Source organism: Lycium barbarum, chromosome 12, assembly GCF_019175385.1.
Source record: "Lycium barbarum isolate Lr01 chromosome 12, ASM1917538v2, whole genome shotgun sequence".
Taxonomy (NCBI): domain Eukaryota; kingdom Viridiplantae; phylum Streptophyta; class Magnoliopsida; order Solanales; family Solanaceae; genus Lycium; species Lycium barbarum.
In genome coordinates this window covers 102140913-102164948 of record NC_083348.1, presented here as the reverse complement: position 1 = coordinate 102164948, position 24036 = coordinate 102140913, and the positions used below count along the sequence as shown (strand labels likewise).

Here is a 24036-nt window from a genome sequence, read left to right as displayed (position 1 = left end):
ATTTTTTTGACACGAATATGAATTAGTTAAAGTACAAAACGGATACTGAACAACGAGTGTGAAAAACCGGAAAAAAGAGAGTCCTATTGGGTAGTACTTGGAGATTGCACATGATTTCATACTATATGATGTGCTGTGATGAAATTAATATCTTTATCCCGTCCCTGTCGCTGACCTTTCTTTCTTTGCCATATCTCTCCTTATTTACTCCTCTTTATCTTCGTTTCCTCTCATTTATTACATTATTTCAGTGCTAGTAATACTATCAACTATTATTACTGTCCAAGGTCCATTTATCTCCATTAGTTGAAGCACCATCATTTTACATATAATATAAAGTACCACAAGTGCTACAAATTACTCTCCATCTTGTTCATTATTTCTTCTCCATTTCTTCAATGGGTCGATCTCCATGCTGTGATAAAATTGGGCTGAAAAAAGGACCTTGGACACCTGAAGAAGATCAAAAACTCTTAGCATATATCGAAGAGCATGGCCATGGTAGCTGGCGCGCATTACCTGCCAAAGCTGGTGTGTTTGCTCGCCATCTTCAGCATTGATAGTGTAAAAATTCTTTAGTACGGAAATTTAATTTCAGTTAATTATTTTTGTAGGCCTTCAAAGATGTGGAAAGAGTTGCAGGCTCAGGTGGACTAATTACCTAAGGCCTGATATCAAGAGAGGGAAATTCACTTTACAAGAAGAACAAACCATCATTCAACTTCATGCTCTCTTAGGGAATAGGTACTTCAATTTTCTTCTCATTTTTCATTAATTAATCTTCAATTCATTCTTCTTCTGCTCAGAGACTAATTTAGGGTGCATTTCGTCGGTTCAACTGAATTCAAATGTATACATAATCTGATAACAAATTCATTTTGAACCCACCGAAGTTAGATCTTGAATTTGCCTTTGCTTCTTCTTCTTCTTTGCCTTAATAGGATTTTTTTTTATTATTGGTTTAGTAGATAAGTGATCATGGAAGATTAGACCATGAAATCATCAATAAATGCTTATGCTTATTATTGTACCTTTTTTTCTAATAATTACAAAACCATATGCATCAGAATTTTAACAGGCTCAACGGATGGCTTAAAATAGTGGACACAAAAATGGACAAATCTGAACTAACTTGCTTTTGCCTAGCATGATTTTCTTCACTAGCTGACACTCATTTACGTCTAAAATTTGACATTTTTATAAATCTCATCTGCACAAATACCATTGCACTTTTATTTTTCCAATACACCTGACCTTGAATTTATCTTCAACAATTTCAGTGAAAGTGAGGGGTCTTGTTGCACTCTCTTCTCTCGGACAATGATATTGTCCTTTTGTCTCAAATAGCTAAAAATCAACTTATCAGTTGAATTTTCTATTATTTCCTTTCACATTATTTTTATTGTATGTATTCCATGGATAAAATCAAAGTTTTTTTGTTTGGTTGTTGTAAGCCTGTCTTACACTAAACATATTCTTTTGTTGTCTTGTTATCAGGTGGTCGGCCATAGCCACTCATTTACCCAAACGAACAGATAACGAGATCAAGAATTATTGGAACACGCATCTTAAGAAACGGCTAGTGAAAATGGGCATTGACCCGGTGACCCACAAGCCCAAGAACGATGCCCTCTTGTCCAATGACGGTCAGTCCAAAAATGCTGCTAATCTTAGCCACATGGCACAATGGGAAAGTGCCCGCCTCGAAGCTGAAGCAAGACTCGCTAGACAATCAAAACTCCGGTCCAATAGTTTCCAAAATTCAATCACTTCTCAAGAATTTACTGCCCCTTCACCTTCTAGTCCACTCAGCAAACCCGTTGTGGGCCCCCCGCGATGTCTCGACGTGCTGAAAGCCTGGAACGGTGTTTGGACCAAACCAATGAATGAAGTTCCTGTCTCGAGTGCTAGTGCTAATATTTCAGTCGCTGGACTCGCTAGGGATTTGGAATCACCTACTTCTACACTAGGCTATTTTGAAAATGCGCAACATATTGCCACGTCAGGGATTGGAGGAAATTCTACAGTTTTGTATGAATTTGTTGGCAATTCATCAGGGTCAAGTGAAGGTCCAATAATGAATAATGAAGAAAGTGAAGAAGATTGGAAGGGATTTGGTAACTCATCAACTGGACATTTACCTGAATATAATAAAGATGGGATTAATGAAAATTCAATTTCATTTACATCAGGACTACAAGATATGACTCTGCCAATGGACAATACATGGACAGCAGAGTCACTAAGGTCAAACACAGAGCAAATTTCCCCTGGAAATTTTGTGGAAACATTTACTGATCTATTGCTTAGCAATTCGGGCGACGGGGATTTATCCGAAGGCGGTGGCACGGAATCCGATAACGGTGGGGAAGGTGGTGGCAGTGGAAATGCTAGTGAGCACTGTGAAGATAACAAGAATTATTGGAATAGTATTTTTAACTTAGTGAATAATTCCTCCCCCTCAGATTCGGCTATGTTCTAGTTAGTTTTTTTTTTTTTTTTTTTTAAATAGTGGATTTGAGCTAATAATTCCTTAATGTTCATGTGTGTGTTACAGCAAATGACTAATGTGGTGTGAAATTTACAGGTGAGTAGAAAAAACACAATGTGTAGATTTTAGGGAGACTATTCCTTTTCTTTGATCTCATGTTCACTGTCTTATCTTCATAGCTAATTAAGTGTGCTGGCTCAATCAATTCAACACCCAACTGATCCATTTTCTCTTTCCACTTTTCAACTCTCTTATGACTCGTTGAAAATAGGAGTACTTTAATTCTTTTTATTTGGTCAAAAGAAGAACCAAAAAACAAAAACAAAAAAACCGCACACATTTCTGCCTTAGTACGCTCTGATGAATTAGCAAAAGATTACTTGTGTGCAGGGGCAGAACCAGCATTATAGCTATTGGGTTGTGACTTCTAATGAATTGACAAAAGATTATTTGTGAGCGGAGCAGAGTCACCATTGTTGCTTTGGGTTCTACAGTACCATTAACTTTACTTAAACTTTATATTTGTGCTAAAAATATTAATTAACATATATAAATAATATATCAAAACCCAGCAAACAAAAGCTAATTGTGGTTCTAAAAATTCTTACTCAATCTCGACTTATGGCGAGGATATAATTGGTTGTTACAAGTTGTGCCTTCGTGAATGGGTTTTTCCCCCTCTCATCCCATCCATGAAAATCAAAAGTAGGAGCCTGTTTGGATTAATTTATGTTATTTGCTTTTAAATTAAAATAGTCTTCCAACACTGTTGTAGTGTTTGAGTAAGATAAAAAAGTAATTTTAAGTTAAAATAATAAAAATAAGTCAAAAGATATGATTCTTAGCTTATGACTTATGCTTCTAAGTCATAAGCCCATCCAAACAGGCTCTAGGTGACCTCAAACTTCATGAATGATTGAGTAAATAAATGGTGTTGTTTTCTTTTTATTTTGGTTTTTTCCTTTTTCTGTCTTTTGGGTTCTCTTTCCCAAATAATATTTATTTGCCCAACTTTTTTAAGTATCTAAGTTTTCGCTTAAAAGATTTAATGTCCTTATAGCAATTCCAAAATTTCTCTAATTAACCCTCATAAGAGTAGTTAAGATTTAGAAAAAAAACAAAAGTTATAGCATGCACCTATACGGCTTCTTTTAATTCTTGCCAATCTAGATGCCATCTTAAACTGTATAATATCTTACTATCAGCAGCCTAAAAGTCACGTTAAAGTTAAAGTTTCCATATGTGTTTTATAGCTATAATCTTATGCACCTATAAGTTAGAGATTCTGATGTGATAAAGACTTTAATTTAATTCTTTGCAGTCTAATTGTCACCTTAACTTGCACTAATAATCAAGCAATCAGCAGTCTAAATGTCACCATAAAGTTTTAATTTGCGTTTGTTAGCAATTAATTGGAGTGCTATTTTATGCACCTATAAGCTAGGAATTGGGATGTAGAAAGACTTTTTTTAGCATCAGTTTATGTAAAAGGCAACACACTATCTCAAAACACCGCTGTCATGCTAATTAACACTTATATTATCTTGTAAGACTAATGTCTAATTTTATCTTCATTATTGTACATTTGTACTAAATCGAAAAGCCAGCTAGTATGGATCTAGAGTACATTCAAATCCTCTTTTGAGTAACTCATCATATTGGTCATTGATAAAGATACCACCTAAATATTCGGCTACATATGTTTATGCCTCTTTAATTTGGGTTGAACATTTCAAAGATCAATTAATACGCACTACTTTATTTAACTCGTCGTACTTATCTAATCTAAGCACAAATAATGTCATTAAAGTTATACGTACATATTAATGTCAAAATGGACAAATCAAAAGTATGTCATGGTCACATTTAAAGTTGTACATATTATGATCAAACTATACATATATATATATATATATATATAGGTGTTTTTTTTTCTTTTCTTTTTCTCCACTAATAGTTGAAAATTATTACTTTCACTTTCAAAGTTAACTCGAATTGAAATCAACCGTAAAAGCAAGGCAGACAAACATGACGATGGAAAAGTTGATGTTGTTTTTGCTACCCTCAGATCCCATCTTTTTGTAGAATAAGGGAAATTCCAGGGAATATATTTCAGTATTAGAAAGGTTTGTGATAAATTAGGGTGATACCCTAGTCATGGATAGCATCATATAAACTAGATTGATTGTTAGGACCATTATGTAAAGGTCACTTTAATTTTGCCCCAGCAAGTCTGTGACCAATATAACAATGTGAGCCAAGTCGAGACACGAACCTTTAATATTTGTCAATCTTGATATGGTATGGTCCCTTTTGATTAGTATGTTGACTTATAGAAAATGTTTTTTCACGAAATACTAGCATTATTAGATTATTAAAAAAAAAAAAACATAGACAATGAAACCAGGTGACGTGGAAGACAGGATATCTTGCACTTTGTCTGGTTCTCCTCAAAATCTACAAGATCCGATTGGATTTTGGATCAGCCGATCAACTGCAGAAATCTTACAAAAAAACATATACTCCTATATTAATGCTACAAGACCTTGATTCTTTGTCTATTAAAATGGCCCTCCGTCTCTTTCGAGTTGAATTAATAGTACCACTAATTGAGTTGCTTATCAACGCAATTGATGTTTGAAAACGAAATACTCCCTCTGTTTGGTGTTTTTACATTTTCATTTTGTTTTAAAATAAGTGGTGTTCACAAAAAACCATTAAAGAACTATTTCTTTTTCAAGACATTTGATTAAGGATAAGTTTAAAATACTTCTTACTTTTTAGGGTGACTAGTTTTCTTAAAGGGTGTGTCCAAACTAAAAACACTTCTTATTATGAAATAGAGGAGTAACTACATAATAAGACAACAATCAAGAGTATTTAATACATCTAATTAGTAGACATTTCCATTGGAAATTACCACTTTTTTTTTTAAGAAAGAAATTACCATTCTATATCTATAGATTTTTATTAAAAATAAAAGAAAAAGTGTCTGAGCCACATAAAGCTTATAAAATATAGACAGCAACCAGGTATGAAAGGAGTGAATTAAATAAGAGAAAAGGGTTAAATATACCCCTCTACTTTAGTTTATTGACTAACTTTGGCCTCCGTTAGCCAAAGTAGTCAAATATACCGCTCTCGGTACAGGTTGGGCCAAATATACCCTACCGTTAGCAAAGTTTCAAAAATACCTCTCATTTCTAGCATATTTCCACATAAACAAGTCTAGTCATTGGAATTGGGTGACATTGATGCCACATGGCATTCAACTTATTCTATGTTGTGCCTATGTGGCAATTTTTTAAAAAACAATTTAGAAAATTGATTTTTTAAAAACAAATCTGAGAAAAAATGGATTTTATTGAAATCTAAAACTTTTTTGTTTTAATAAAACCCATTTTTTTAAAATATATTCTCAAAAATTGGATATTTTAGTTAAAAAATCGGGAAAATGTTTATTTTATAAATCTGGAAAACTGTAAAGTATTTTTTTTTTTTTAATAAAAGTGTCCTTTTTTAAAAAAAAAAATCTTGATTAATTTTTAAAAATCTGAAAAACTGATTTAAAAAAATCATTTTCCAGATTTTTTAATAAAAAAATCCAATTTTCCATAATATTTTTTTAAGCATCGGGTTTTATAAAATAAAAAAAAATCAAATTTTTGATAAAATCCATTTTTAACAGATTTTTTTTTAGAAAAATCAATTTTCTAGATTGTTTTTAAAATAAATGCTACGTAGGCACCACATAGAATAAGTTAAATGTCATGTGGCGTCCATGTCACCCAATTCCAATGACTAGACTTGTTTATGTGAAAATATGTTAGAAATGAGGGATATTTTTGAAACTTGGGTATATTTGGCCCCAACTTGCAACGGAAGGGGTCTATTTGACTATTTTGACTAACAGATGACAACATTAGCCAATAAACTAAACTAGAGGGGTATATTTTACCCTTTTCCCATTAAATAATTGTGACATGTAGTGGTGTCCCTTGTCCAATTATATTACCAAAAATCATGTTTAACGTGTTTTAGTTCTATTTCTTAATTTAGGTAGCAATATCTGAGATGTATGATCTTATATAAGACTACAAGTGACCTTCAACAACTCCTTTCCTCTAGTTCAATTATTTCTCTATCTTAACCTTTTAAGCATTTTAGGTTATATGCACGAATAGTGCAAATATTTTTTATACTATCAATAAAGGTAATTTGTGATGGCAACAACAACAACATCATACCCAGCTGAATCTCACAATGTGGGGTCTGTGGTACGCAGACCTTACCCCCACTTTGGAAGGTAGTGAGGCTGTTTTCGAAAGACCCTCGACTCAAAAGAAAACAAGGGAAAAGAGTTGGATACAGACAAGCAAATCAAAACAATGCGAAAATGAGAAATAGCAAGAGCAACGAAATCATGACAAAACAGCAAAGATAGACAAGACCCAACACATAGAAGAGGGATAAAAATACTCCTAATACGAGAAAGAAAACCTCGCGGCCCCCACTAGCCTTCTACCCTGTGATAGCAAGTTATATAAATTATCAAGTTCACTAGATCATCAATAATGTTTTTCAAGGTAATTATTAATCATTAAGCAATAAATATCATTAGTGCAAAGAACTTAATTATACTCATAGAAAATGCAAACTATTATATACTCTTATAAAACTTAGCTACAGGTTATTTAGCTTTTCTTATTCTAATAAACGTAACGTGGAGATATGAGAAACATTAGTATGAGGTAAACCAACAGACATGACGCTAAAGATGTATGTATGGTTAATTACATTACCTTCTCTTTGATTTGTCATATTTCTCATAATTCAAGAGACTCCTTCCAAGTGTAAAACTTTCACTATTTGTTGTTATAATGGAGACGTCGTATTAACTTGAGCATAACCCAACAAATTCACCATATGTTTGCCACGTTTCACAACCAACAATTTTTTGTTTTTGTGTTCAAAACACTTTCTAAAAATTGGTGTTCTGAAGCGAAATCAGAATTTGACGTTTGTGGGTTTTGGAATTTAATTATTTTTTAAAAGTTATTAAGTTTTAAATTAATAATATATACACATTTAATGAATTTTTAAGACAAATATAGGTTTTGAACCAAAACTACTGAACTCGATCGAATGCGTAGCCAACACTCTAGCTCCAACGCCGATGATACTGATTAAAAGTGTGTTAATTTTATTTTTCTCCCTTTCAAGCCTGTTTGTTTTATTAGAAGGCACTTTATTAAGTTAAATAATATAACTCTTTTATAAATTTTATTCTATTACTACAACTAAAAATTCTCTAATTTTGATCTTTTATTAATGGCAAACTTTATTGCAATACAATATCATAATAAATAAATTATTCTATTTTCAAAATACTTGTAGAAAAAAACTGCAACATCTCAATTAACAATGTACACACGCAGAGGCAAATTCAAGATTTCATGTTCATGAGTTCCTATAGTAACAAAATAATTTACAATATTAACTAACAATCAAATTTGATAAATTTTTAGTACATATACAGTGTGTGAGCAAAATTACTGGGTTCTTGTGAACCCGTAGGCAAATCTTTGGATCAGCCTTAGTAAACGTGTTATACAATCTATTTTCTTAACAAGGTTAGGGGCGGATTTAGTGAAAGAGTATGGGTTCATCCGAACTCGGTAACTTTTTCTTTACCTTGGATATATATTTAAAAAAATCCATTAAATAAGTGCAAATAACAAATTTCAAACCCAATAAATTAGACGGAATACAGCAGACTTCAAAATTCAAATTCATAAAGTTTAAAGTTTAAATCTTGGATATTGGATCTGTCTCTGACAATGTAAACTATATATATTTTAAATTATGAATATATATCTTACAGTTAATATAATGGAGTATAGCAGAAGGCTTTGAATACATTGGAAGGTTGGAAGAGAAGCAGCAGCGTACAAAATTAATTAAATTCGAAGACTGGCAGTACATGATCTGTGGTGGAATATAACTACACGAATGTAGGAAGGACATGATGAGTCTCCATCTTCATCTATGTATCGCCTTTACCTATTAAGAATTGCCTCAAATCACATGCATTTATTATATATCATCAATAAATGTATTTATATCTTCTTAGTTAATTTGTTTCCTGCCTACCTTTGGCTTTATGTATAATGTATTCAATCAATTATATGGTAACTCTTACCAAGCATCCTACGAACACCTCGTGCATTGGCGGAGCCAGTATTTTCACTAAGGGGTTCAAAATATGAAAAAGTAAACACATGAAGAAGCCAAAGAGGATTCAACGTCTGATTTATATATACATAAAAAATAATTTTAACCATATATATATAGTGTAATTTTCTGCCGAAGGGGCCTTTCCTCCCTCCGCATTAATCATAAAATTTGTAAAACTTAATATTTATCTCTTTTCTTAAATATCTCACTTAATGACTAATATTTTGGATCGATAAGCTAAGTAATCACAATAATGGCCTATGAACAATAAATAAAACAAGAACTTTGCTATTAATACTTCATATTCATAACTTCCAACCATAAAAAGATATCTAGCAAAATGTGTTGACTATCTAAAATTAACTATATGTAATACTAAATATTTATGTATATGACCATCCAAAGTATTAATTGTTACTAATACAGGTCTTCAGTAACCTAGCATTGGAAAGAATGTTAAAAATGTACCGGTATCCGACTTTACACAAAATTAATTATGCGAATCAAGAGTTTCATATATGCATTTACGGTTAATCACTTAATTATCCATTCTTAAGTGATATGCATTTGGATAAATATTTATCGAAACAGCATAGTAGCGCTTCAATCTCTCGCAGAAAAGATTGAGTACACTAATGAAAGATGTAGAACAATATATCTTAATTTTTTTCATTAATTAGAAAAAGGATATCAATGAATTACCCCAAAATATTTGGGTAATAATTGGGATAATTAGAAGAGCCAGGCTGTTTGGAGAGTAGACATTGGGGGAAGTCTTGGGCAAGAGTCCAACACTGAATTTATTAGCGATGTTACATTTGATTGTACAAACAGCATTTAATTTCCTCTGTAATAAATGATCACATGGGTGTCGTTAATTCATCTCTTCCTGGCCCGCCCTTCTTATATATGGACTTGCATTAAATTATACTGTAAGCAATACCTATATCTTTAGCTTGTTGTCACATGCCTTTTTCATTTAATTTTATAACATGGTAATACATAACCATATTTCGTTTGAGTTTACAATATACAGTTACTCAATTGGAACAAAATAGAGGGAACCGAACATCTCCGAAATATAACTTCAGCTACAAAAAAACTGAGTGTTTTAAACAAGTGATACTAAATTAATATATGCATGATATGTATTCTCTATATAAACTTCAGTCAATTCGTCATTGTTAAATATTACATATTTCCCGCATTATTTAATTAATAGTTAACTATAATAAGTTTAAATATATATAATTTGAAGTAATACAGAGTACAAGTAAGTATATTTTTATTCTGGAGCGTGTTTCAAAGATTGTATAGTTATCGTCACTTTAAGAGTGAGAGGAACTATCGACAATAAAAATAGTAAAAAACGTACCCGTTCATCTCCTAGAAAAAGAAATGGAAGTAAACGAAACATTATTGGTCAAGATATAGATAAAAAGTTTGAAATGATAATAAATCAAAAAGGTACCGTGTTAAATAAGTTGCTTATCCTACCACCCATAAGACTATTACGAACTAACTGTTGACATATATGTGTGAGTCAGTGACCAAACATACAAGGTTAATTTACCATGCAAGGTAAAAATGAAGAAGCTGAAAAGTAGTCGTCCCGTTGTTTTTAACCTTATTTAACCTGCCGAAGTCGATGTTCGAGAACAGCAACAACAACGTATTCAGTATAATTTCGCAAGTGGGATGTTCAAGAACCGATTCGAAAAAGTAAAAAAGAAATAAATTTTACTTATAGGTATTCCAACAGTGAAGAATTTTTAGACTATAAATCATATTTCACATGTTATATTTGGGTACGAAATTCATTTTATTGCTGCGACGTGGCCTTGAAAGTGATTTCGGATTGAGTTGGGCCTCTCATATATCTCACGCGCAGCGGTGGGTTGGGGGGGGGGGGTGTTAATCAACCCGTTTTGCTACGAAGACCAATTCTCATGTGGGCCAGACCACTCTCTTATTCTAGCCCATTTACCAACCTAACAAAAGACTTTTCATTATAATGTGGAAAGAAATACTCTCCACCACCTATGAGGGACATTTTGCATTCATGAAGGACAAAAGAGAAGTAAGTGAAAAAGAACCCACAAGGAAATTTTGACTTTGCATAACCAATCAAGACTTAATATATACATATTCTCACATAAATGACACTAAAAAGCGGAAACAGTGAACTTAGAATAGACCTATTCCTTGTGAATCCTCAGAGAAACGTCGGGTGGTATTTAGTATTTCATTAATTTCATTTTATATACCTTAATTAGATAGGACACGAAATTTAAGAATTTAACAAAAAAACTGATTCTTATATTCCTAAACAAAACGTTAAATGTGTACAACATAACAAATGTACCCTTTCAATCTTGTGGTCTCAGCTCTCAAACATATCATGTCATGTCATTCTTATAAATAAATGTCATCAAGGATAATATGTGAATTTTGAACTAAAAACTTATATTAACAAATAAAGGTAACATAACATTCTTTTTAAACAAAGTAAAGGAAATTAAGACATCTAAATAGAAAAGAAAGTAGCATTTGGTAATAAGAGTTTACAAGTTAACGGCCATTCACAAACTTCTTGCCACTCAAAAATTGATGTTTGTTGCTTAAAATAAAAAAAAATCGAAAGACTCAACTCTTTGTACAGCTTATTGAAAAAAAATCTGAAAATAGCAACATTTTGGAATACTTCAATAAATTCCTATACGGAATCGGAGCCATTAGGCTTACAGTTTTGGGAACTATGGATGCAAAAGGAGCCATTGGGCTTACAGCTATAGATGCAAGAGCAAAAAGGAACCTAACAAGCCCACAAGAACCAGTTTCATTTTGTGGCTTTGGTATATAAAAGAAATTCCCTTTACCACATTTTTCTTAAACATTTTTTCAATGTTTTAAATAAATTATTAGTAAAATTTGTCTTACTGTATTTTTTATATAGCTGTAAGACATGTAAATTGTATTCTTACAAAATTTGAAGATTAGCAAGTGGAGGAAGTACTATGATAATAGAACAAAGCTGTAGCTCTCCCCCGAGGATTCCTCCCAATTTTTTGTCAGATTTGGGAGCACATTTAGCCTAGATCAAACAGTTCTAATAGTTCTGGGAAAAGACTATAGTAACTTAAAATACCGTAAGGAAAACAAACTATAGTCGTGTTCCTTTATAGAGTTATGTGGTGATTGAAATACCATATATGTTCTCATAAGTAAAACACCTTTCAATTTATATTCATTTTATCGATATCGCTCAATTTTTTAAGCTTCGCTTAAATTAGTTGTCAAAGAGTGAAAGCTTGTGACCTGATTTCTGAACAAATCAACTACTATGAGAATTAGACAATGCGTGAGCAATTCAATGCCCAAACTAGTAGCTAACGAGTAAGAAGTGTTTTCCTCAAAGTCTTACTGCGCTCCATTCTCATCTTTATTGCCAAGTGAAAGCATTTAAAACTTCCTATAAAATGAATTCATTTAAATCTTTTTGCAACATCTTCAATTTGAAATGGCAATTCCACAATAACGTCTCTATTGTTTTAACAAACTAATCGATATTCAATTAAGCAACTTCATAATTTAAATGATTCCTCCAAGTTTTACAAGTCCCTCTTTCTTAGGCCTATACTTCACAGTCAAATAATATTACATCCAAATTTCGTAAACTTTAGTCAGGTAGTCACAATCCATCTAATTAACATACGCCTAATGAATAAACTTCGTCAACCAATTAACCATTAGACGAATGTGACTTCATCCAAACAACTCTATACTTTGGTAAACAAAAATTTAACTTATTAAAAGAGAATCTTTTTGGGACGCAGAGCAACAATACTATGATATTTGTTTCAACCATACCATGACCAAAAGAATTTTAAAAGAAATTAGATCAAATGTAAGGGCGATACAGGCAGCATAGACATGACATTATTCCTAGCTGCAAAGCGGTACCCTAAAAATTAGTATATGCACACTTTACATATTAGGAGTCTGTGCATATGCTTTCGCAGCCACAGATCCTATTTCCAGGCGCAAATTTCTACATAACAAAAGAATTACGAACAATCAAATTCATTTTTCATATAAAACGATGCAATAGAATTTACTCCAAAAACCAATCCCCTATTGACAGCTGCAGCAATTGGGTTGCTATGGACAGAAGGGAACCCTAATTACAGGATCCTGAATGCTTGGCCCTATTTATCGAGTACAAAGTACACTTGGTTGGGCCAAATGGGCCAATTCCGTTTACCGAGAAATACAATGGGCCTGTGTGATCAAGCAGCAACTATTTGGGTCATTCGCATAAATGTCCCAGTTTCAGGTTGGTCTTTAATTTGAAGTTTTTGCACGAACTGTCCTTTAACGCACCGGTCATTAATTTTTGTCCCTCACATATGTGGTTTTTAGTTTTCGTCCCGACTGCTCATTTAATAAAAATATCCAAACCTGCTCTGATCGCATAAGTTTGGACATTTATTTTCGAATCTGAACTTTTGCTTCGCTCGGCATAAATTTATTAGGAATTAAGTTATGCAGCATAAGTTGTGTAGTATTTTCAAATTTATTGTAGTGTTCATAAATTGGAGTTATGCTTTTTGGGCATATGTTTTTTTGAGTTGAATAACGTGCCTGCTTTTGTGGAGTTTCATGTGTTTTTGGCCATTTTTATGTTGAGTTTTGAAAGTTTTGTAGTGTCCGGAATTACTTGTGGAATATTATGATACAAAAAATATAAGCTTATGGCGCACGAAATATAAAGTTATGCCGCGCTAAAAGTACTGAAGGACAAAATTTAAAGACAACAGATTTGAGGGACAAAAATTAAAGAGGCCATTTGCACTTTTGTGATATTTTGTGTTGATCTTTAATTTCTGTCCCTCAAGCCATACAACTTTTGGCATAAAGTTATATTTTCGCATCATAATATCGCACAAGTTATGCCCCGCTAGACATAAGTTCGATTTTGAAGGACAAAAATGGCAAAATACATCAAATCAACCCTAAACTATACCCAAAATGTCGATGTCATACTTAAACTATACCGGTGACCTAATACACACTCGAACATCTTAAAAGTGAATTATTTTACTCCCTGAGTTGCTGATGTGGCACAAAATATCAAAATAAAAATAAAAAAGCGCGTTTTAAGTAGAATTTTTCATTTTTTTTAATTTAAAGATTTAATTATTTTAAACCCACCCCACCCTCACCCGCCCCTTTCTTCTTCATTTGCCCCCACCCCACACTTCTTCTTCTTCATCACGCCCACCCCCCCCCCCCCGGTCCCTTTCTTCTTCCCTCTCCCCCAGGCCTTTTCTTCTTCACGCCCCATTTTTCATGTCTTCTACTTCATTTTTTTCTCATCACATTTCTCTACAACTTAATTTCTTCATCAATTCATTTTTTTCTCATCAAACACATCATAAATTTCACCACCCCTCTTCATCTTCAAACCCAATTTTTATTCTCCTCTTGAACCACGCCCCCCACCCACCTGCTTTCCTCTTCTTCTTCTTCTTCTGAAAACCCTCTCATTTTAACTACCTTATAGGTATTATATATTCAAAGAGGCGAGCTGCGATTTTGATGGCAGGTTTGGTGATGGATGCAAAATTTACAGTGGTTCTTGCAATTTTGGATGGTTTCAATTGTGGTGATGTGATTCCAGTGGTGAATTTAGCTGCAGGTTTGAATTTATGGTGGTTGTTTGCATTTTTTTATGATGGAAGTGGTGGTTATGGTGTGATTCCGATGGTCGATTTGGATCTATGGTGGTTTTGGTTATTGGGTGTTGGTCGGCAAGTTTGTTCACCAGCCACCATTTCTCCCGGCGAGGCTGGCTAGATTCTTTTTTTTTTTTTGGTGGAGAAGATAAGTATGATACTTGGCATCGCGTGGAACGCAGTAGCAACAAATTCATGAGAAATTTAGACTTTCAGAAAATGCTACGATTGATTAAGCTGTGAATCTAGTAGTGGTGGTGGGATGAATTTGGTGGTGGGTGATTATATCCATGGTGGTTGAGTGGTTGCATTTTTTATGAATGTGAAGGAGAAGGAATCAAACGACATGGATTTTTTAAAAAAAACAAATTTGGCAGTTTATTGAGGTGGCACTGACGTGGCGCTGACATGGCGGGCAAGTGTATTACACCTCCCCATGTGCAGCTGGTTATAAATGTATGAGGGGTAAAATAATTCACTTTTAAGATGTTCGAGGGTGTAATGGGTCGCCTGTATAGTTTGAGTGTGATATCGACATTTTGGGTATAGTTTAGGGTTGATTTGATGTATTTTGCCGGACAAAAATTAAAGACCAGCCCATTTGAAGGGACAAAAACTAAAGGGCAATTTGCAGGATTGTCCTTCGCTGGGGGTGGTCATTAATTTTTGTCCCTCAAAATGGTGATTTTTAAATTTTGCCCTTCATGCAGAATTTACATGGGCAGAAATTCTGCCTATGCCCGAAATTCTGCCTTCACTGGACAGATTTGCAAAATTTTGCCTAAGGGAGAATTTAGCAAAGTCTGCCGTGAGAATTTTTTTATTCTTTTTATTGAGCTGGGGTTCGAACCCACAACCTCGAGGTATTAGGCGAGGGGTAAAACTTAAAGACCACCAATTTAAAGGACAAAAATTAAAGATCACCCCAAATGAAGGCCAATCCGCGCAAAAAAAAAAAAAAAAAATTAAAACCAGTCCATTTGAAGGAGAAACCGTGCAATTTCAACCAACGAGGAACCTAACAAAGCCCATTGGCTTAACACTATAACGTGCGCATGAGAAGCAAACAATTAGCAAGCCGACTAACGCTCCTTCCTCAAATTCTAGTGCCCTCTATTTTCACCAAATCATCTTTATTGCTAAGCCAGTGAGTTGAAGGATTTAAATTAATGAATACATTGATCTTTAGTTAACATCTTGAATTTGAATGATGACGCACAAAGTTTTATCTACTTTTCCTTGATGAAATGGTAAATCAACCCATAATAATGAATAATACATGTTTAAAATTTGTTTTAAAATACTATTAGAATCGACATTCTATTAAGCAACTTCAACATTAAATGATTCGTCCTAGTTTTATAAATGTTGAAGTCCGTTACAACTAGTTTGGCTGGTTTTTACAGTATTATTTGTAGATACATACAAACATTTGAAAAAGGTAGTATAGCATAAGTGGAGTTAAATAGAAAATCAGGATAGGCAAAAGATAGGATGTTGGAATATTATCAATAACATAGGGGAAAAGAGAACCACACCATACATGTCAGTTACATCAAATGGATCTTTTTGTAATTAAAATTACAATACAATATATTTCAATGAGTAACAACCATCCAAACAAGCTGTAAATAGATACCAAATACACACAAATCAATAAAAAGTTGGGAGCCGTATATAATGTCTTCAACAATTTACTATAAGCATACATTCAGGGGCGGACCCATGTGTAAAGTTTGGGTGCTCCGGCATCCATTAAACTTAATCACGGAGTGTATAATTGTATAGAAAATATAAAGGAAACAGATATAAATAGTTAATAGAGCACCCCCGAACTCAAAATTCCTGGGTCCAGCACCCCCGAACTCAAAATCCTGGGTCCGCCTCTGCATACATTGACATATATGACCAACAATTTACAAACGAGAAAATAACTTAATGTCCCATGGAAAACTTTTTCCAAGTCAAAATATTTTTCGCCTTACCAGATACACCCTGCCTCTCTTCAGGAAATGGGATGGAACCACAGCAATGGAAATAGCCATTCTCAGCGTACACAAACCTTTTTGAAAGATGAGCTTCACGGATAAGACACTCTCCCCATTCTTCCGAGCCATATTCACCAAAAATTGTTCGCGCATCAAAGGGGTCAGTTGTTTCTGATCTTTTTTTGCTATCATTTAGGGAACAGCAAGTCAGTGGCAACCGTAACAATAAAGAGATTTATGCAACTGGTAGAACCATGATAAAGATATTAACCTGACAAATAAACAAGACTGCAATGAAAGAATTAAAAATGTCACCTTTTTCTGTATCGCGCATTCAGTATTGTGGCATGCAACTGTATTACAAGATAGCAAAAAGAAAAGGAAGATAAATTTAACAATTTTCACCCGGACAGTTTCATGGTACAAGCATTCTGGTATTAAATCTGTAAAGGAAAAAAACCACGAGAGACAATAGAATATATCTAGAAGGTAATTGCATCAAAGTGCAAACCTGGAAACAGTTTAAGGGGGCCAAGCCTTTCTTGAAAGTAAGCATTAAAGAGAAAACATACTTGAATATGCTGAAGCATAATGTACAAGTATTTAAATACTTCATACCAGAACAAAAACAATTGAACACCACAAGAAAAGCACCAGCAAGCAAAGTGCATTGAAGAAACAAGTTCCAGGCATATAAAGTTGGCATGCAAGAGGTGAAAATGAGTTAAGGTTCTAAAATGCTGAATTTGAAAAGGTGAAAGAATAAAAATGGATGCAGGCATTTTGACTCTTGGTGGTAAGTGAAACAAATTCCCTTTTCAAAACAGGTCCAAATCGTTTCTGGTTGTATTAAGAGATTCTCTACATTTTGATGTAGGGGAAGAAATTGCCGACAAAATTTAACCAGAATAAAGAATTAACACTTGAAAGCTATACCTTTAACTTCTGTTTTGCATCTTTTTCAACAACAAGACCAGCTTCACTGAACGCATCAATGATCACCTCTAGGAAGGCTAAGAAATAACAAATGCAGGTACTAAATTCCCTTAGAAATAACAGAGAAATTTTTAAAAAAGTGGGTATGGTGAGGGAATCAGATGCCAAAAAATTTGGATACGACAGGCACGTAAGAGTCGGGCTTCACCACCAATTACTTCAACAGGAGCATAGACAACATAAGCTTTTGCTGGAGAACCTCTCATGCACTCCTGCAGGATAAGAACAAATCTGAGTTCCAAACAGGAAAAATTGTGACCTTGTGAAATCTCATTAAAAGCAACAACCTTATGTTCACAGATAAGTGAAAGATTATATAGAGGGTCCATAACTGTATAACTTGGATAAAGACTTACCAAACCTTTCAGTCTTATAGACACAGGTCGCCTCTCCAAAGCATCAAGTACTTTTGGTGAGACACTCTGGACAGACAAAGGAAAGCACTTTTTTTATTAAAAAAGTTAGAAGGAGAAAGAGATATTACAATGGAAGCAAATGGGAAACGATTACCCGCATAACCTCAGAAGCAGCTTTAAATCGGTCATTATCCCAAAGTTTCAGCATGAGCACAGTCAAGTGAAATGTTTTTGGATTAGTAAACATGGACTTCTCAATTCCCAAATCTGTTGAGTGGAAAAACATTGGACAATTTTGTCAGTGATTAAGACATAATGAAGGAAGCAATGAGCCCCCGTACTAGGTTAAAAAACAGGGATAGATATTATTATAAACATAACAAGGAAATGCAGAGATAAGAATTTTCACCTTGATTGACTTCAGCAGTTCCAAGAACTGAGTTCTTCAAGTTGGTGAGCTTGTTGACCGTTTCAGGATGTGTAGACAATGGAAGTGATATAAAGTGAGTGTAGTCAACATTTTGGCTTGTAGTTGCCTACAGGAGAAAAAGGGAACAAATAGCAAATAAAACTTGGAGGAATAAATCAAGTTTAACCCTGAAAGAGTTCCTCGATGAATACAGAAATCAAATAAAGTGGCGTTCTTTTAGAAGTACTGCTACTGAAAGTAAATTACCGGCTGAAATATGCTGTTTATTCAGTATCTTATCAGTACTTTTGGAATCAATCAAAGGAAAATAGACAGAGAACATCCTTAGTAAAGACTCTGCTGATAAAGAAAAGCCTTAGTTCAAGCAGATATAACCTTTGCAGATAGACATTAAAAATGTACGGGCAATACAGGCAGCAAAGACATGAGATTATTCCTAGATGCAAAGCAGAGCCCTACAAAATCAGCATATGCACTTAAATATTAGCCGTCTGGGCATATGCTTCTGCTGCAACAGATCCTATTTCCTGGTGCAATTTTCTTCAAAACTAATACTCCCTCTGTTTCAATTTGTTTGGCTTGATTGGGAGTACGAGGGTCAAATTAACTAATGTTCTGTATGAATTCGGATATAGAATCTTCAATTTTTTCGGAATAAAATTTACATATCTACAAACTAGATAAAAAGTACTCCCTCTGTCCCAATATATAAGACATAGTTCGGATTTCGAGAGTCAAACAAGAAAATCTGTCTCTTCGGGGATATCCGATAAAATTGGAACGATACATAAAAGATTAGCATGGCCCTGATTAGCATGGTCCTGAACAAGAATGACACACACAAATCGAGAAATGGTCCAAATTTTTTATAAAAACATATTAATTTATCTGCATAATATCTCTAATAAACATACAATGTTAAAAAAAAAAAAAAAAAAAAAAAAAAAAAAAAAAAACTTTGACAATGAGTCATTGGTACACCTTTAAATATTTTAAATTGTTAATTCTCGTGAGTTATAGTACTTTTAATGTAGTTTCTAAATAGATAAATTATTTTTCAAAAACCTTAAAAGATTGTATGTCCTAATACACGGTCAAGTTAATTTGACTTTCGAAATCCAAATTATATCTTATAAACTGGGACAGAGGGAGCACATATTTGAAAGAATTATGATCAAAGAAAATATGTTTTTTACTGCCCAAATAGTAACTAAGACAAACAAATTGAAACGAGTGAGTGAGTAATACGAATAACAAAGTTGAGCTGAAAAGGTGCAAAAAACTCACTCCAGAACTCATCATCGTATGAAAGCTGCAGGTCTGTCGTTGCTATGGAGAGAAGGAAACACTTAACTCCCAAGTCACCAACTCTCAAACCCTTTCGCTTCTTTTTTTCTTCATCCTTGCACTTATTATTGACTATACAAAGTTCTCTTTGGTTGGGTTGAACAGGTCAACCCCATTTTTTCTACTATATGCTTCGTCATCAGTCACTTAAAAAAAAAAAAAAAGGTGGGCCCCAATCTTCTTTGATTAATAGTACAAAAATTGTAAAAGAAAAAATTAAGATGGAGCTCAATCTTCTATAATAGTAGGAATGAAAAAAAAAAAATTAAAGTGGAGCCCACTTTTCTATAATAATAGAGATTAAAAAAATTAAGGTGGGATTCGCGTGGAGAATTAGGAGACAATTGCAAAAAAAAAAATTAAGATGGAGTCCACGTGAAGAAGTAGGAGATAATTGCAACAGAAAAAAATAAGATATTTAAATAATGATAATAAGTTCAGAAAATGGTAAAGGTGCGCTTAGAGAAAATGTAAAGAAGAGAAGTTCGGGAAAAAAAATAACGATTTAAATTGAATATAAAAACTGCTAAAGAAGTCATAAAACCAAAAGATTTAAAACTTATACCATACGTCTAACACCAATAATGAGGAATAACATCAAGAAGACGAAATATAGACGGTCTTCTATAATAGTAAATTAAAAAAAATTAAGGCGGGACCCACTCTTTTATAATAGTAGAATTGGGGCTCACTTTTCTATAATACTATAAATTAAAAAAAATTAAGGCGGGGCCCACTCTTCCATAATAGTAGAGATAACAAAAAAATTAAGGTGGGATCCACATGAAGAAGAAAAAAAATAGGACATTTAAATAATGATAATAAGTTCAGAAAATGGTAAAGGTACGCTTAAAGAAAATTTAAAGAAGAGAAATTCAGGAAAAAAGAAATAACGATTTAAATTGAACACAAAAACCGCTAAAGAAGTTGTAAAACCAAAAGATTTAAAACTTATACCCACATACGTCTCACACAAATAATGAGGAATAACATCGAGAAGGCGAAATATAAACGGTCAAGAAACGTATACACATATTTTCTTAAAATGATGAAGTTAGTCTATACTTAAAAATTCAAGACTACAACAGATGCTGACACATGAAAGCGTTTTTCAGTGTTGTTGATTGGAAAGAGATGATGACATGAAACTCGGTAGGAGAAAGTGTATATCAAATCTTTCAATTGGAGAACCAAACCAGGAAATTCATATATGGGAGAAGCGGACTAAGTAAAATAATTTATTGATATTTTCAATTAATTGAATTATAATAATTTCTGTAATAAAAATTTCATAATTATATTACTAAAAGTTACTCTCTATGTCCTAATTTATGTGACATAATTTGACTAGGCACGAAGTTTAAAAAAGAAAGAAAAGATCTTTGAAACTTGTGGTCTAAAACAAGTCATAGATATTTGTGTAAATTTAAATCATTTCATTTAAATCAAATTAAATGATTTCTAAACATAAAAATATATCATTCTTTTTTAGATAGTCTAAAAAAAATGTGGTACTATTTTTTACCTCCAACTCATGTAAAAATAAAAATAAAATATGCACCCCATATTAAAAAATCAAGCAATATCCATGTAATTCTCAAAGTATCCCCCATTAAGTCAGTAATAGTGGATTCATTCAGTTGGATTTCTATACCACGCGCTACATTTGCAGCATTTTTGAATGACTGTCCAAAAAAAGTGGCCCCCTTTGTTGGTATATCAAAGTATTCACTTTGTCTTATTGCGCTTTTTTCTAACGGTTTTATTGGATATTTCATCTTTTATTTTTAGAAATTTATGGATAACATGTGTTACATCTTCTGATGTCGGCTTAATACAAAACTCCTGCCTTCCCCAAACAAAAATTGATGGAGGTGGTTTCGTTGTCCACCTCCAACTCATGTAAAAAAAAAAAAGGTGGGTCCACCTCCTACTCATGTTAAAAAAAAATAAGGTGGGGATCCACATGTGTGTTGTAGGTCCTAGCAAAACTTTCTCCACATTTTTTTGGCTCATTGTCACTTATGCCCTTATTTTGTGTTGCTGTTTAATTTTTGTTCCTCGGAAAAAAATAAAAAAATCTAGGGTATAAATTTATATTTCTATCATAATATCTCACAATTTATGTTCCGCACCATTAAAAACTTATGGCCACTAGGCATAAAATTTAGGAAAAATAACAGCCTATGTCTATTTGGAAAAAATATTTACCTGAAATGACTCATATTTTAATATTACCCAAAATAACCCTTTTATACATTATTATACACTTTTATATAAGATCAACACATTATTTACAGTAAGTGTATAATGTTGTATATCGTGTGTATAAACACTATTGTAAAAAAAGTTGGCTATACAGATGTAAATTAAAAATATAACTACGTGGATATAATATTTTATGCTAGATTGTATATTATTGAAATTATTCATAAAATTAATTGCTAAAGGCAAAAATTAAATACCAACCCATTTGAAGGACAATTCGTGCAATTTCTTCCTTTTTTTTTTTTTTTTTTTTTTAATTTGTAATAGACAAATTCCCTTTTTTAAAACTAAACTATATAAAGGCATGAGTTGAAGAAGTGGATCGCCGACCAAGGGCAATTTGGTCAAAGCACTTGCCATTGAATAATTCTATTAGTTAAAGGTAGAATCTTACTGTAGCTTAGTATTAAATATATTCGTACTTTCTCTATTTTGCCCCTCCTCATAAAAATTGCATCAGAACAGATGATGTCATTTCAAGTGGCAGATATTAATTATGTTTTTGGCCACGTGTCACTTTTACACTCCTTTTACTTTTCAGTATTTTATCATGGTCACATAATTCCACTTAATAAACAAATAACATTTGTATATATGTATTAATGTTCATCTATATATATGCATCGACAGTAAAAATTTAGGTATATTTATTAGCAATATAAAATATATATACTATCACTATCCAATACATAAATCTTTACAATTGTACACAACTACATACACATAGATACACTATATAATCCAAAATGTTGGGCCCGTACGCAGCACGGGCATACGCCGTCTAGTTACTATATTAGAAGCATGAGTTGGGGGCGGTTTCGTCGTCCACCTCCAACTCATGTAAAAAAAAAAAAGTGAACCCCATACTAAAAAATAAGTAATATAAAAAAAAGTGGACCCCACCACCTCCAAACTCATGTAAATAAAAATAATAATAATAAAAAACGTGCACCCCATATTAAAAAATCAAATAATATTCATGTAATTCCCAAAGTATTCTCATTAAGTCAATAATGGTGGATTCATTGTCACATGCGTATCAACCCATTAGTGGGAGCAAATGAAATTATTGTACAGCAAAAAACGTGGACTCCATATTATTGTTTTTCTTCAAAAGGTTAAGTAGTCAAACCATATAATTTCCTTTCTTTTCTTATATTAGCCTGAGATCTAATATAGATATTTAATTATTGTATTTGCTATTCCGTCATGTCATTTATTTGTTATGTTTACTAAAATAATTTTTTTACTATATTAGAAGCATGAGTTGGGGGTGGTTTCGTCGCCCACCTCCAACTCATGTAAAAAAAAAAAATTTAAAAAAAAGTGGACCCCACCACCTCCAAACTCATGTAAATAAAAAAAAAAAGTGGACCCCATATTAAAAAAATAAAGCAATATAAAAAAAAGTGAACCCCATATTAAAAAAACAAGCAATATAAAAAAAAAACAAAAAAAAACCGTGCAACCCATATTAAAAAAGCAAACAATATTCATGTAATTCTCAAAGTATCCCCATTAAGTCAATAATGGTGGATTCATTGCCACATGCGTATCAACCCATTAGTGGAAGCAAATGAAATTATTGTACAGCAAAAAACGTGGACCCCATATTATTGCTTTTGTTCAAAAGGTTAAGTAGTCAAACCATACAATTTCCTTTCTTTTCTTATATTAGCCTAAGATCTAATCTAGATATTTAACTGTTGTATTTGCTATTCCGCCATATTATTTATTTGTATGTTTACTAAACTACTAGTGTACTTTCCCGCGGTTATTGAAATTAACCGAACTCTTTTACAAACATATATTTTTGAAGGTATTCTTTAAATTTTTAAGCTATTAGTAATGTAATTTATAATTTTCATGCATATTCTAAATATGCAAGTGTAATGCACATTAAGGTGATTATCATTAAGGTTGCTGCTACGTAGGTTATTAAGACAGCAGCTACGTGGTTTGATGACTTTATTGCAAAGGTTAAGTCTTAAATATCGGCCTTTAGTTACTGCTACTACGTGGGGTTGATTGCATTTAATTTATAGGCACAATTATTTTTTAATAGAAAAATTAGTGGAAAGACTAAAACAAAGGGGGGAAAAGTTAAATACATTTTTTGGCTATTGAGAGGTGCCAAAAAAAAAAAAATTATATACATTTCTTGGCTATTGAGAGGTGTCATATC

The 24036-nt window shown here is 32.9% G+C and overlaps 2 protein-coding genes and 1 pseudogene across 3 annotated transcripts; 2 read left to right on the top strand and 1 right to left on the bottom strand.

The window, feature by feature from the left end:
• The first annotated feature begins 229 nt into the window (after nt 1-229).
• Nucleotides 230-2729, top strand: LOC132623611 (transcription factor MYB16-like). Its single transcript, XM_060338387.1, has 3 exons — nt 230-531; nt 615-744; nt 1498-2729. The coding sequence occupies exons 1-3, from the start codon at nt 399-401 to the stop codon at nt 2480-2482; spliced, it is 1248 nt and encodes a 415-aa protein (XP_060194370.1). The 5' UTR covers nt 230-398; the 3' UTR covers nt 2483-2729.
• Nucleotides 2730-16119: 13390 nt separating this feature from the next.
• Nucleotides 16120-19691, bottom strand: LOC132623180 (uncharacterized). 2 transcript variants are annotated; one of them, XM_060337893.1, is made up of 9 exons: nt 19524-19690; nt 18216-18342; nt 17961-18073; nt 17807-17872; nt 17572-17662; nt 17391-17458; nt 16770-16807; nt 16452-16639; nt 16120-16352 (listed from the first exon to the last, which is right to left on the bottom strand). In XM_060337893.1, the coding sequence occupies exons 1-9, from the start codon at nt 19536-19538 to the stop codon at nt 16333-16335; spliced, it is 726 nt and encodes a 241-aa protein (XP_060193876.1). In that variant the 5' UTR covers nt 19539-19690; the 3' UTR covers nt 16120-16332. The 2 variants fall into 2 exon arrangements, with proteins under 2 accessions (XP_060193876.1, XP_060193875.1); XM_060337892.1 differs by lacking the exon at nt 16120-16352 and having other exon boundaries at nt 16359-16639; nt 19524-19691.
• Nucleotides 18987-19103, top strand: LOC132625289 (U6 spliceosomal RNA; annotated as a pseudogene).
• Nucleotides 19692-24036: the final 4345 nt, after the last annotated feature.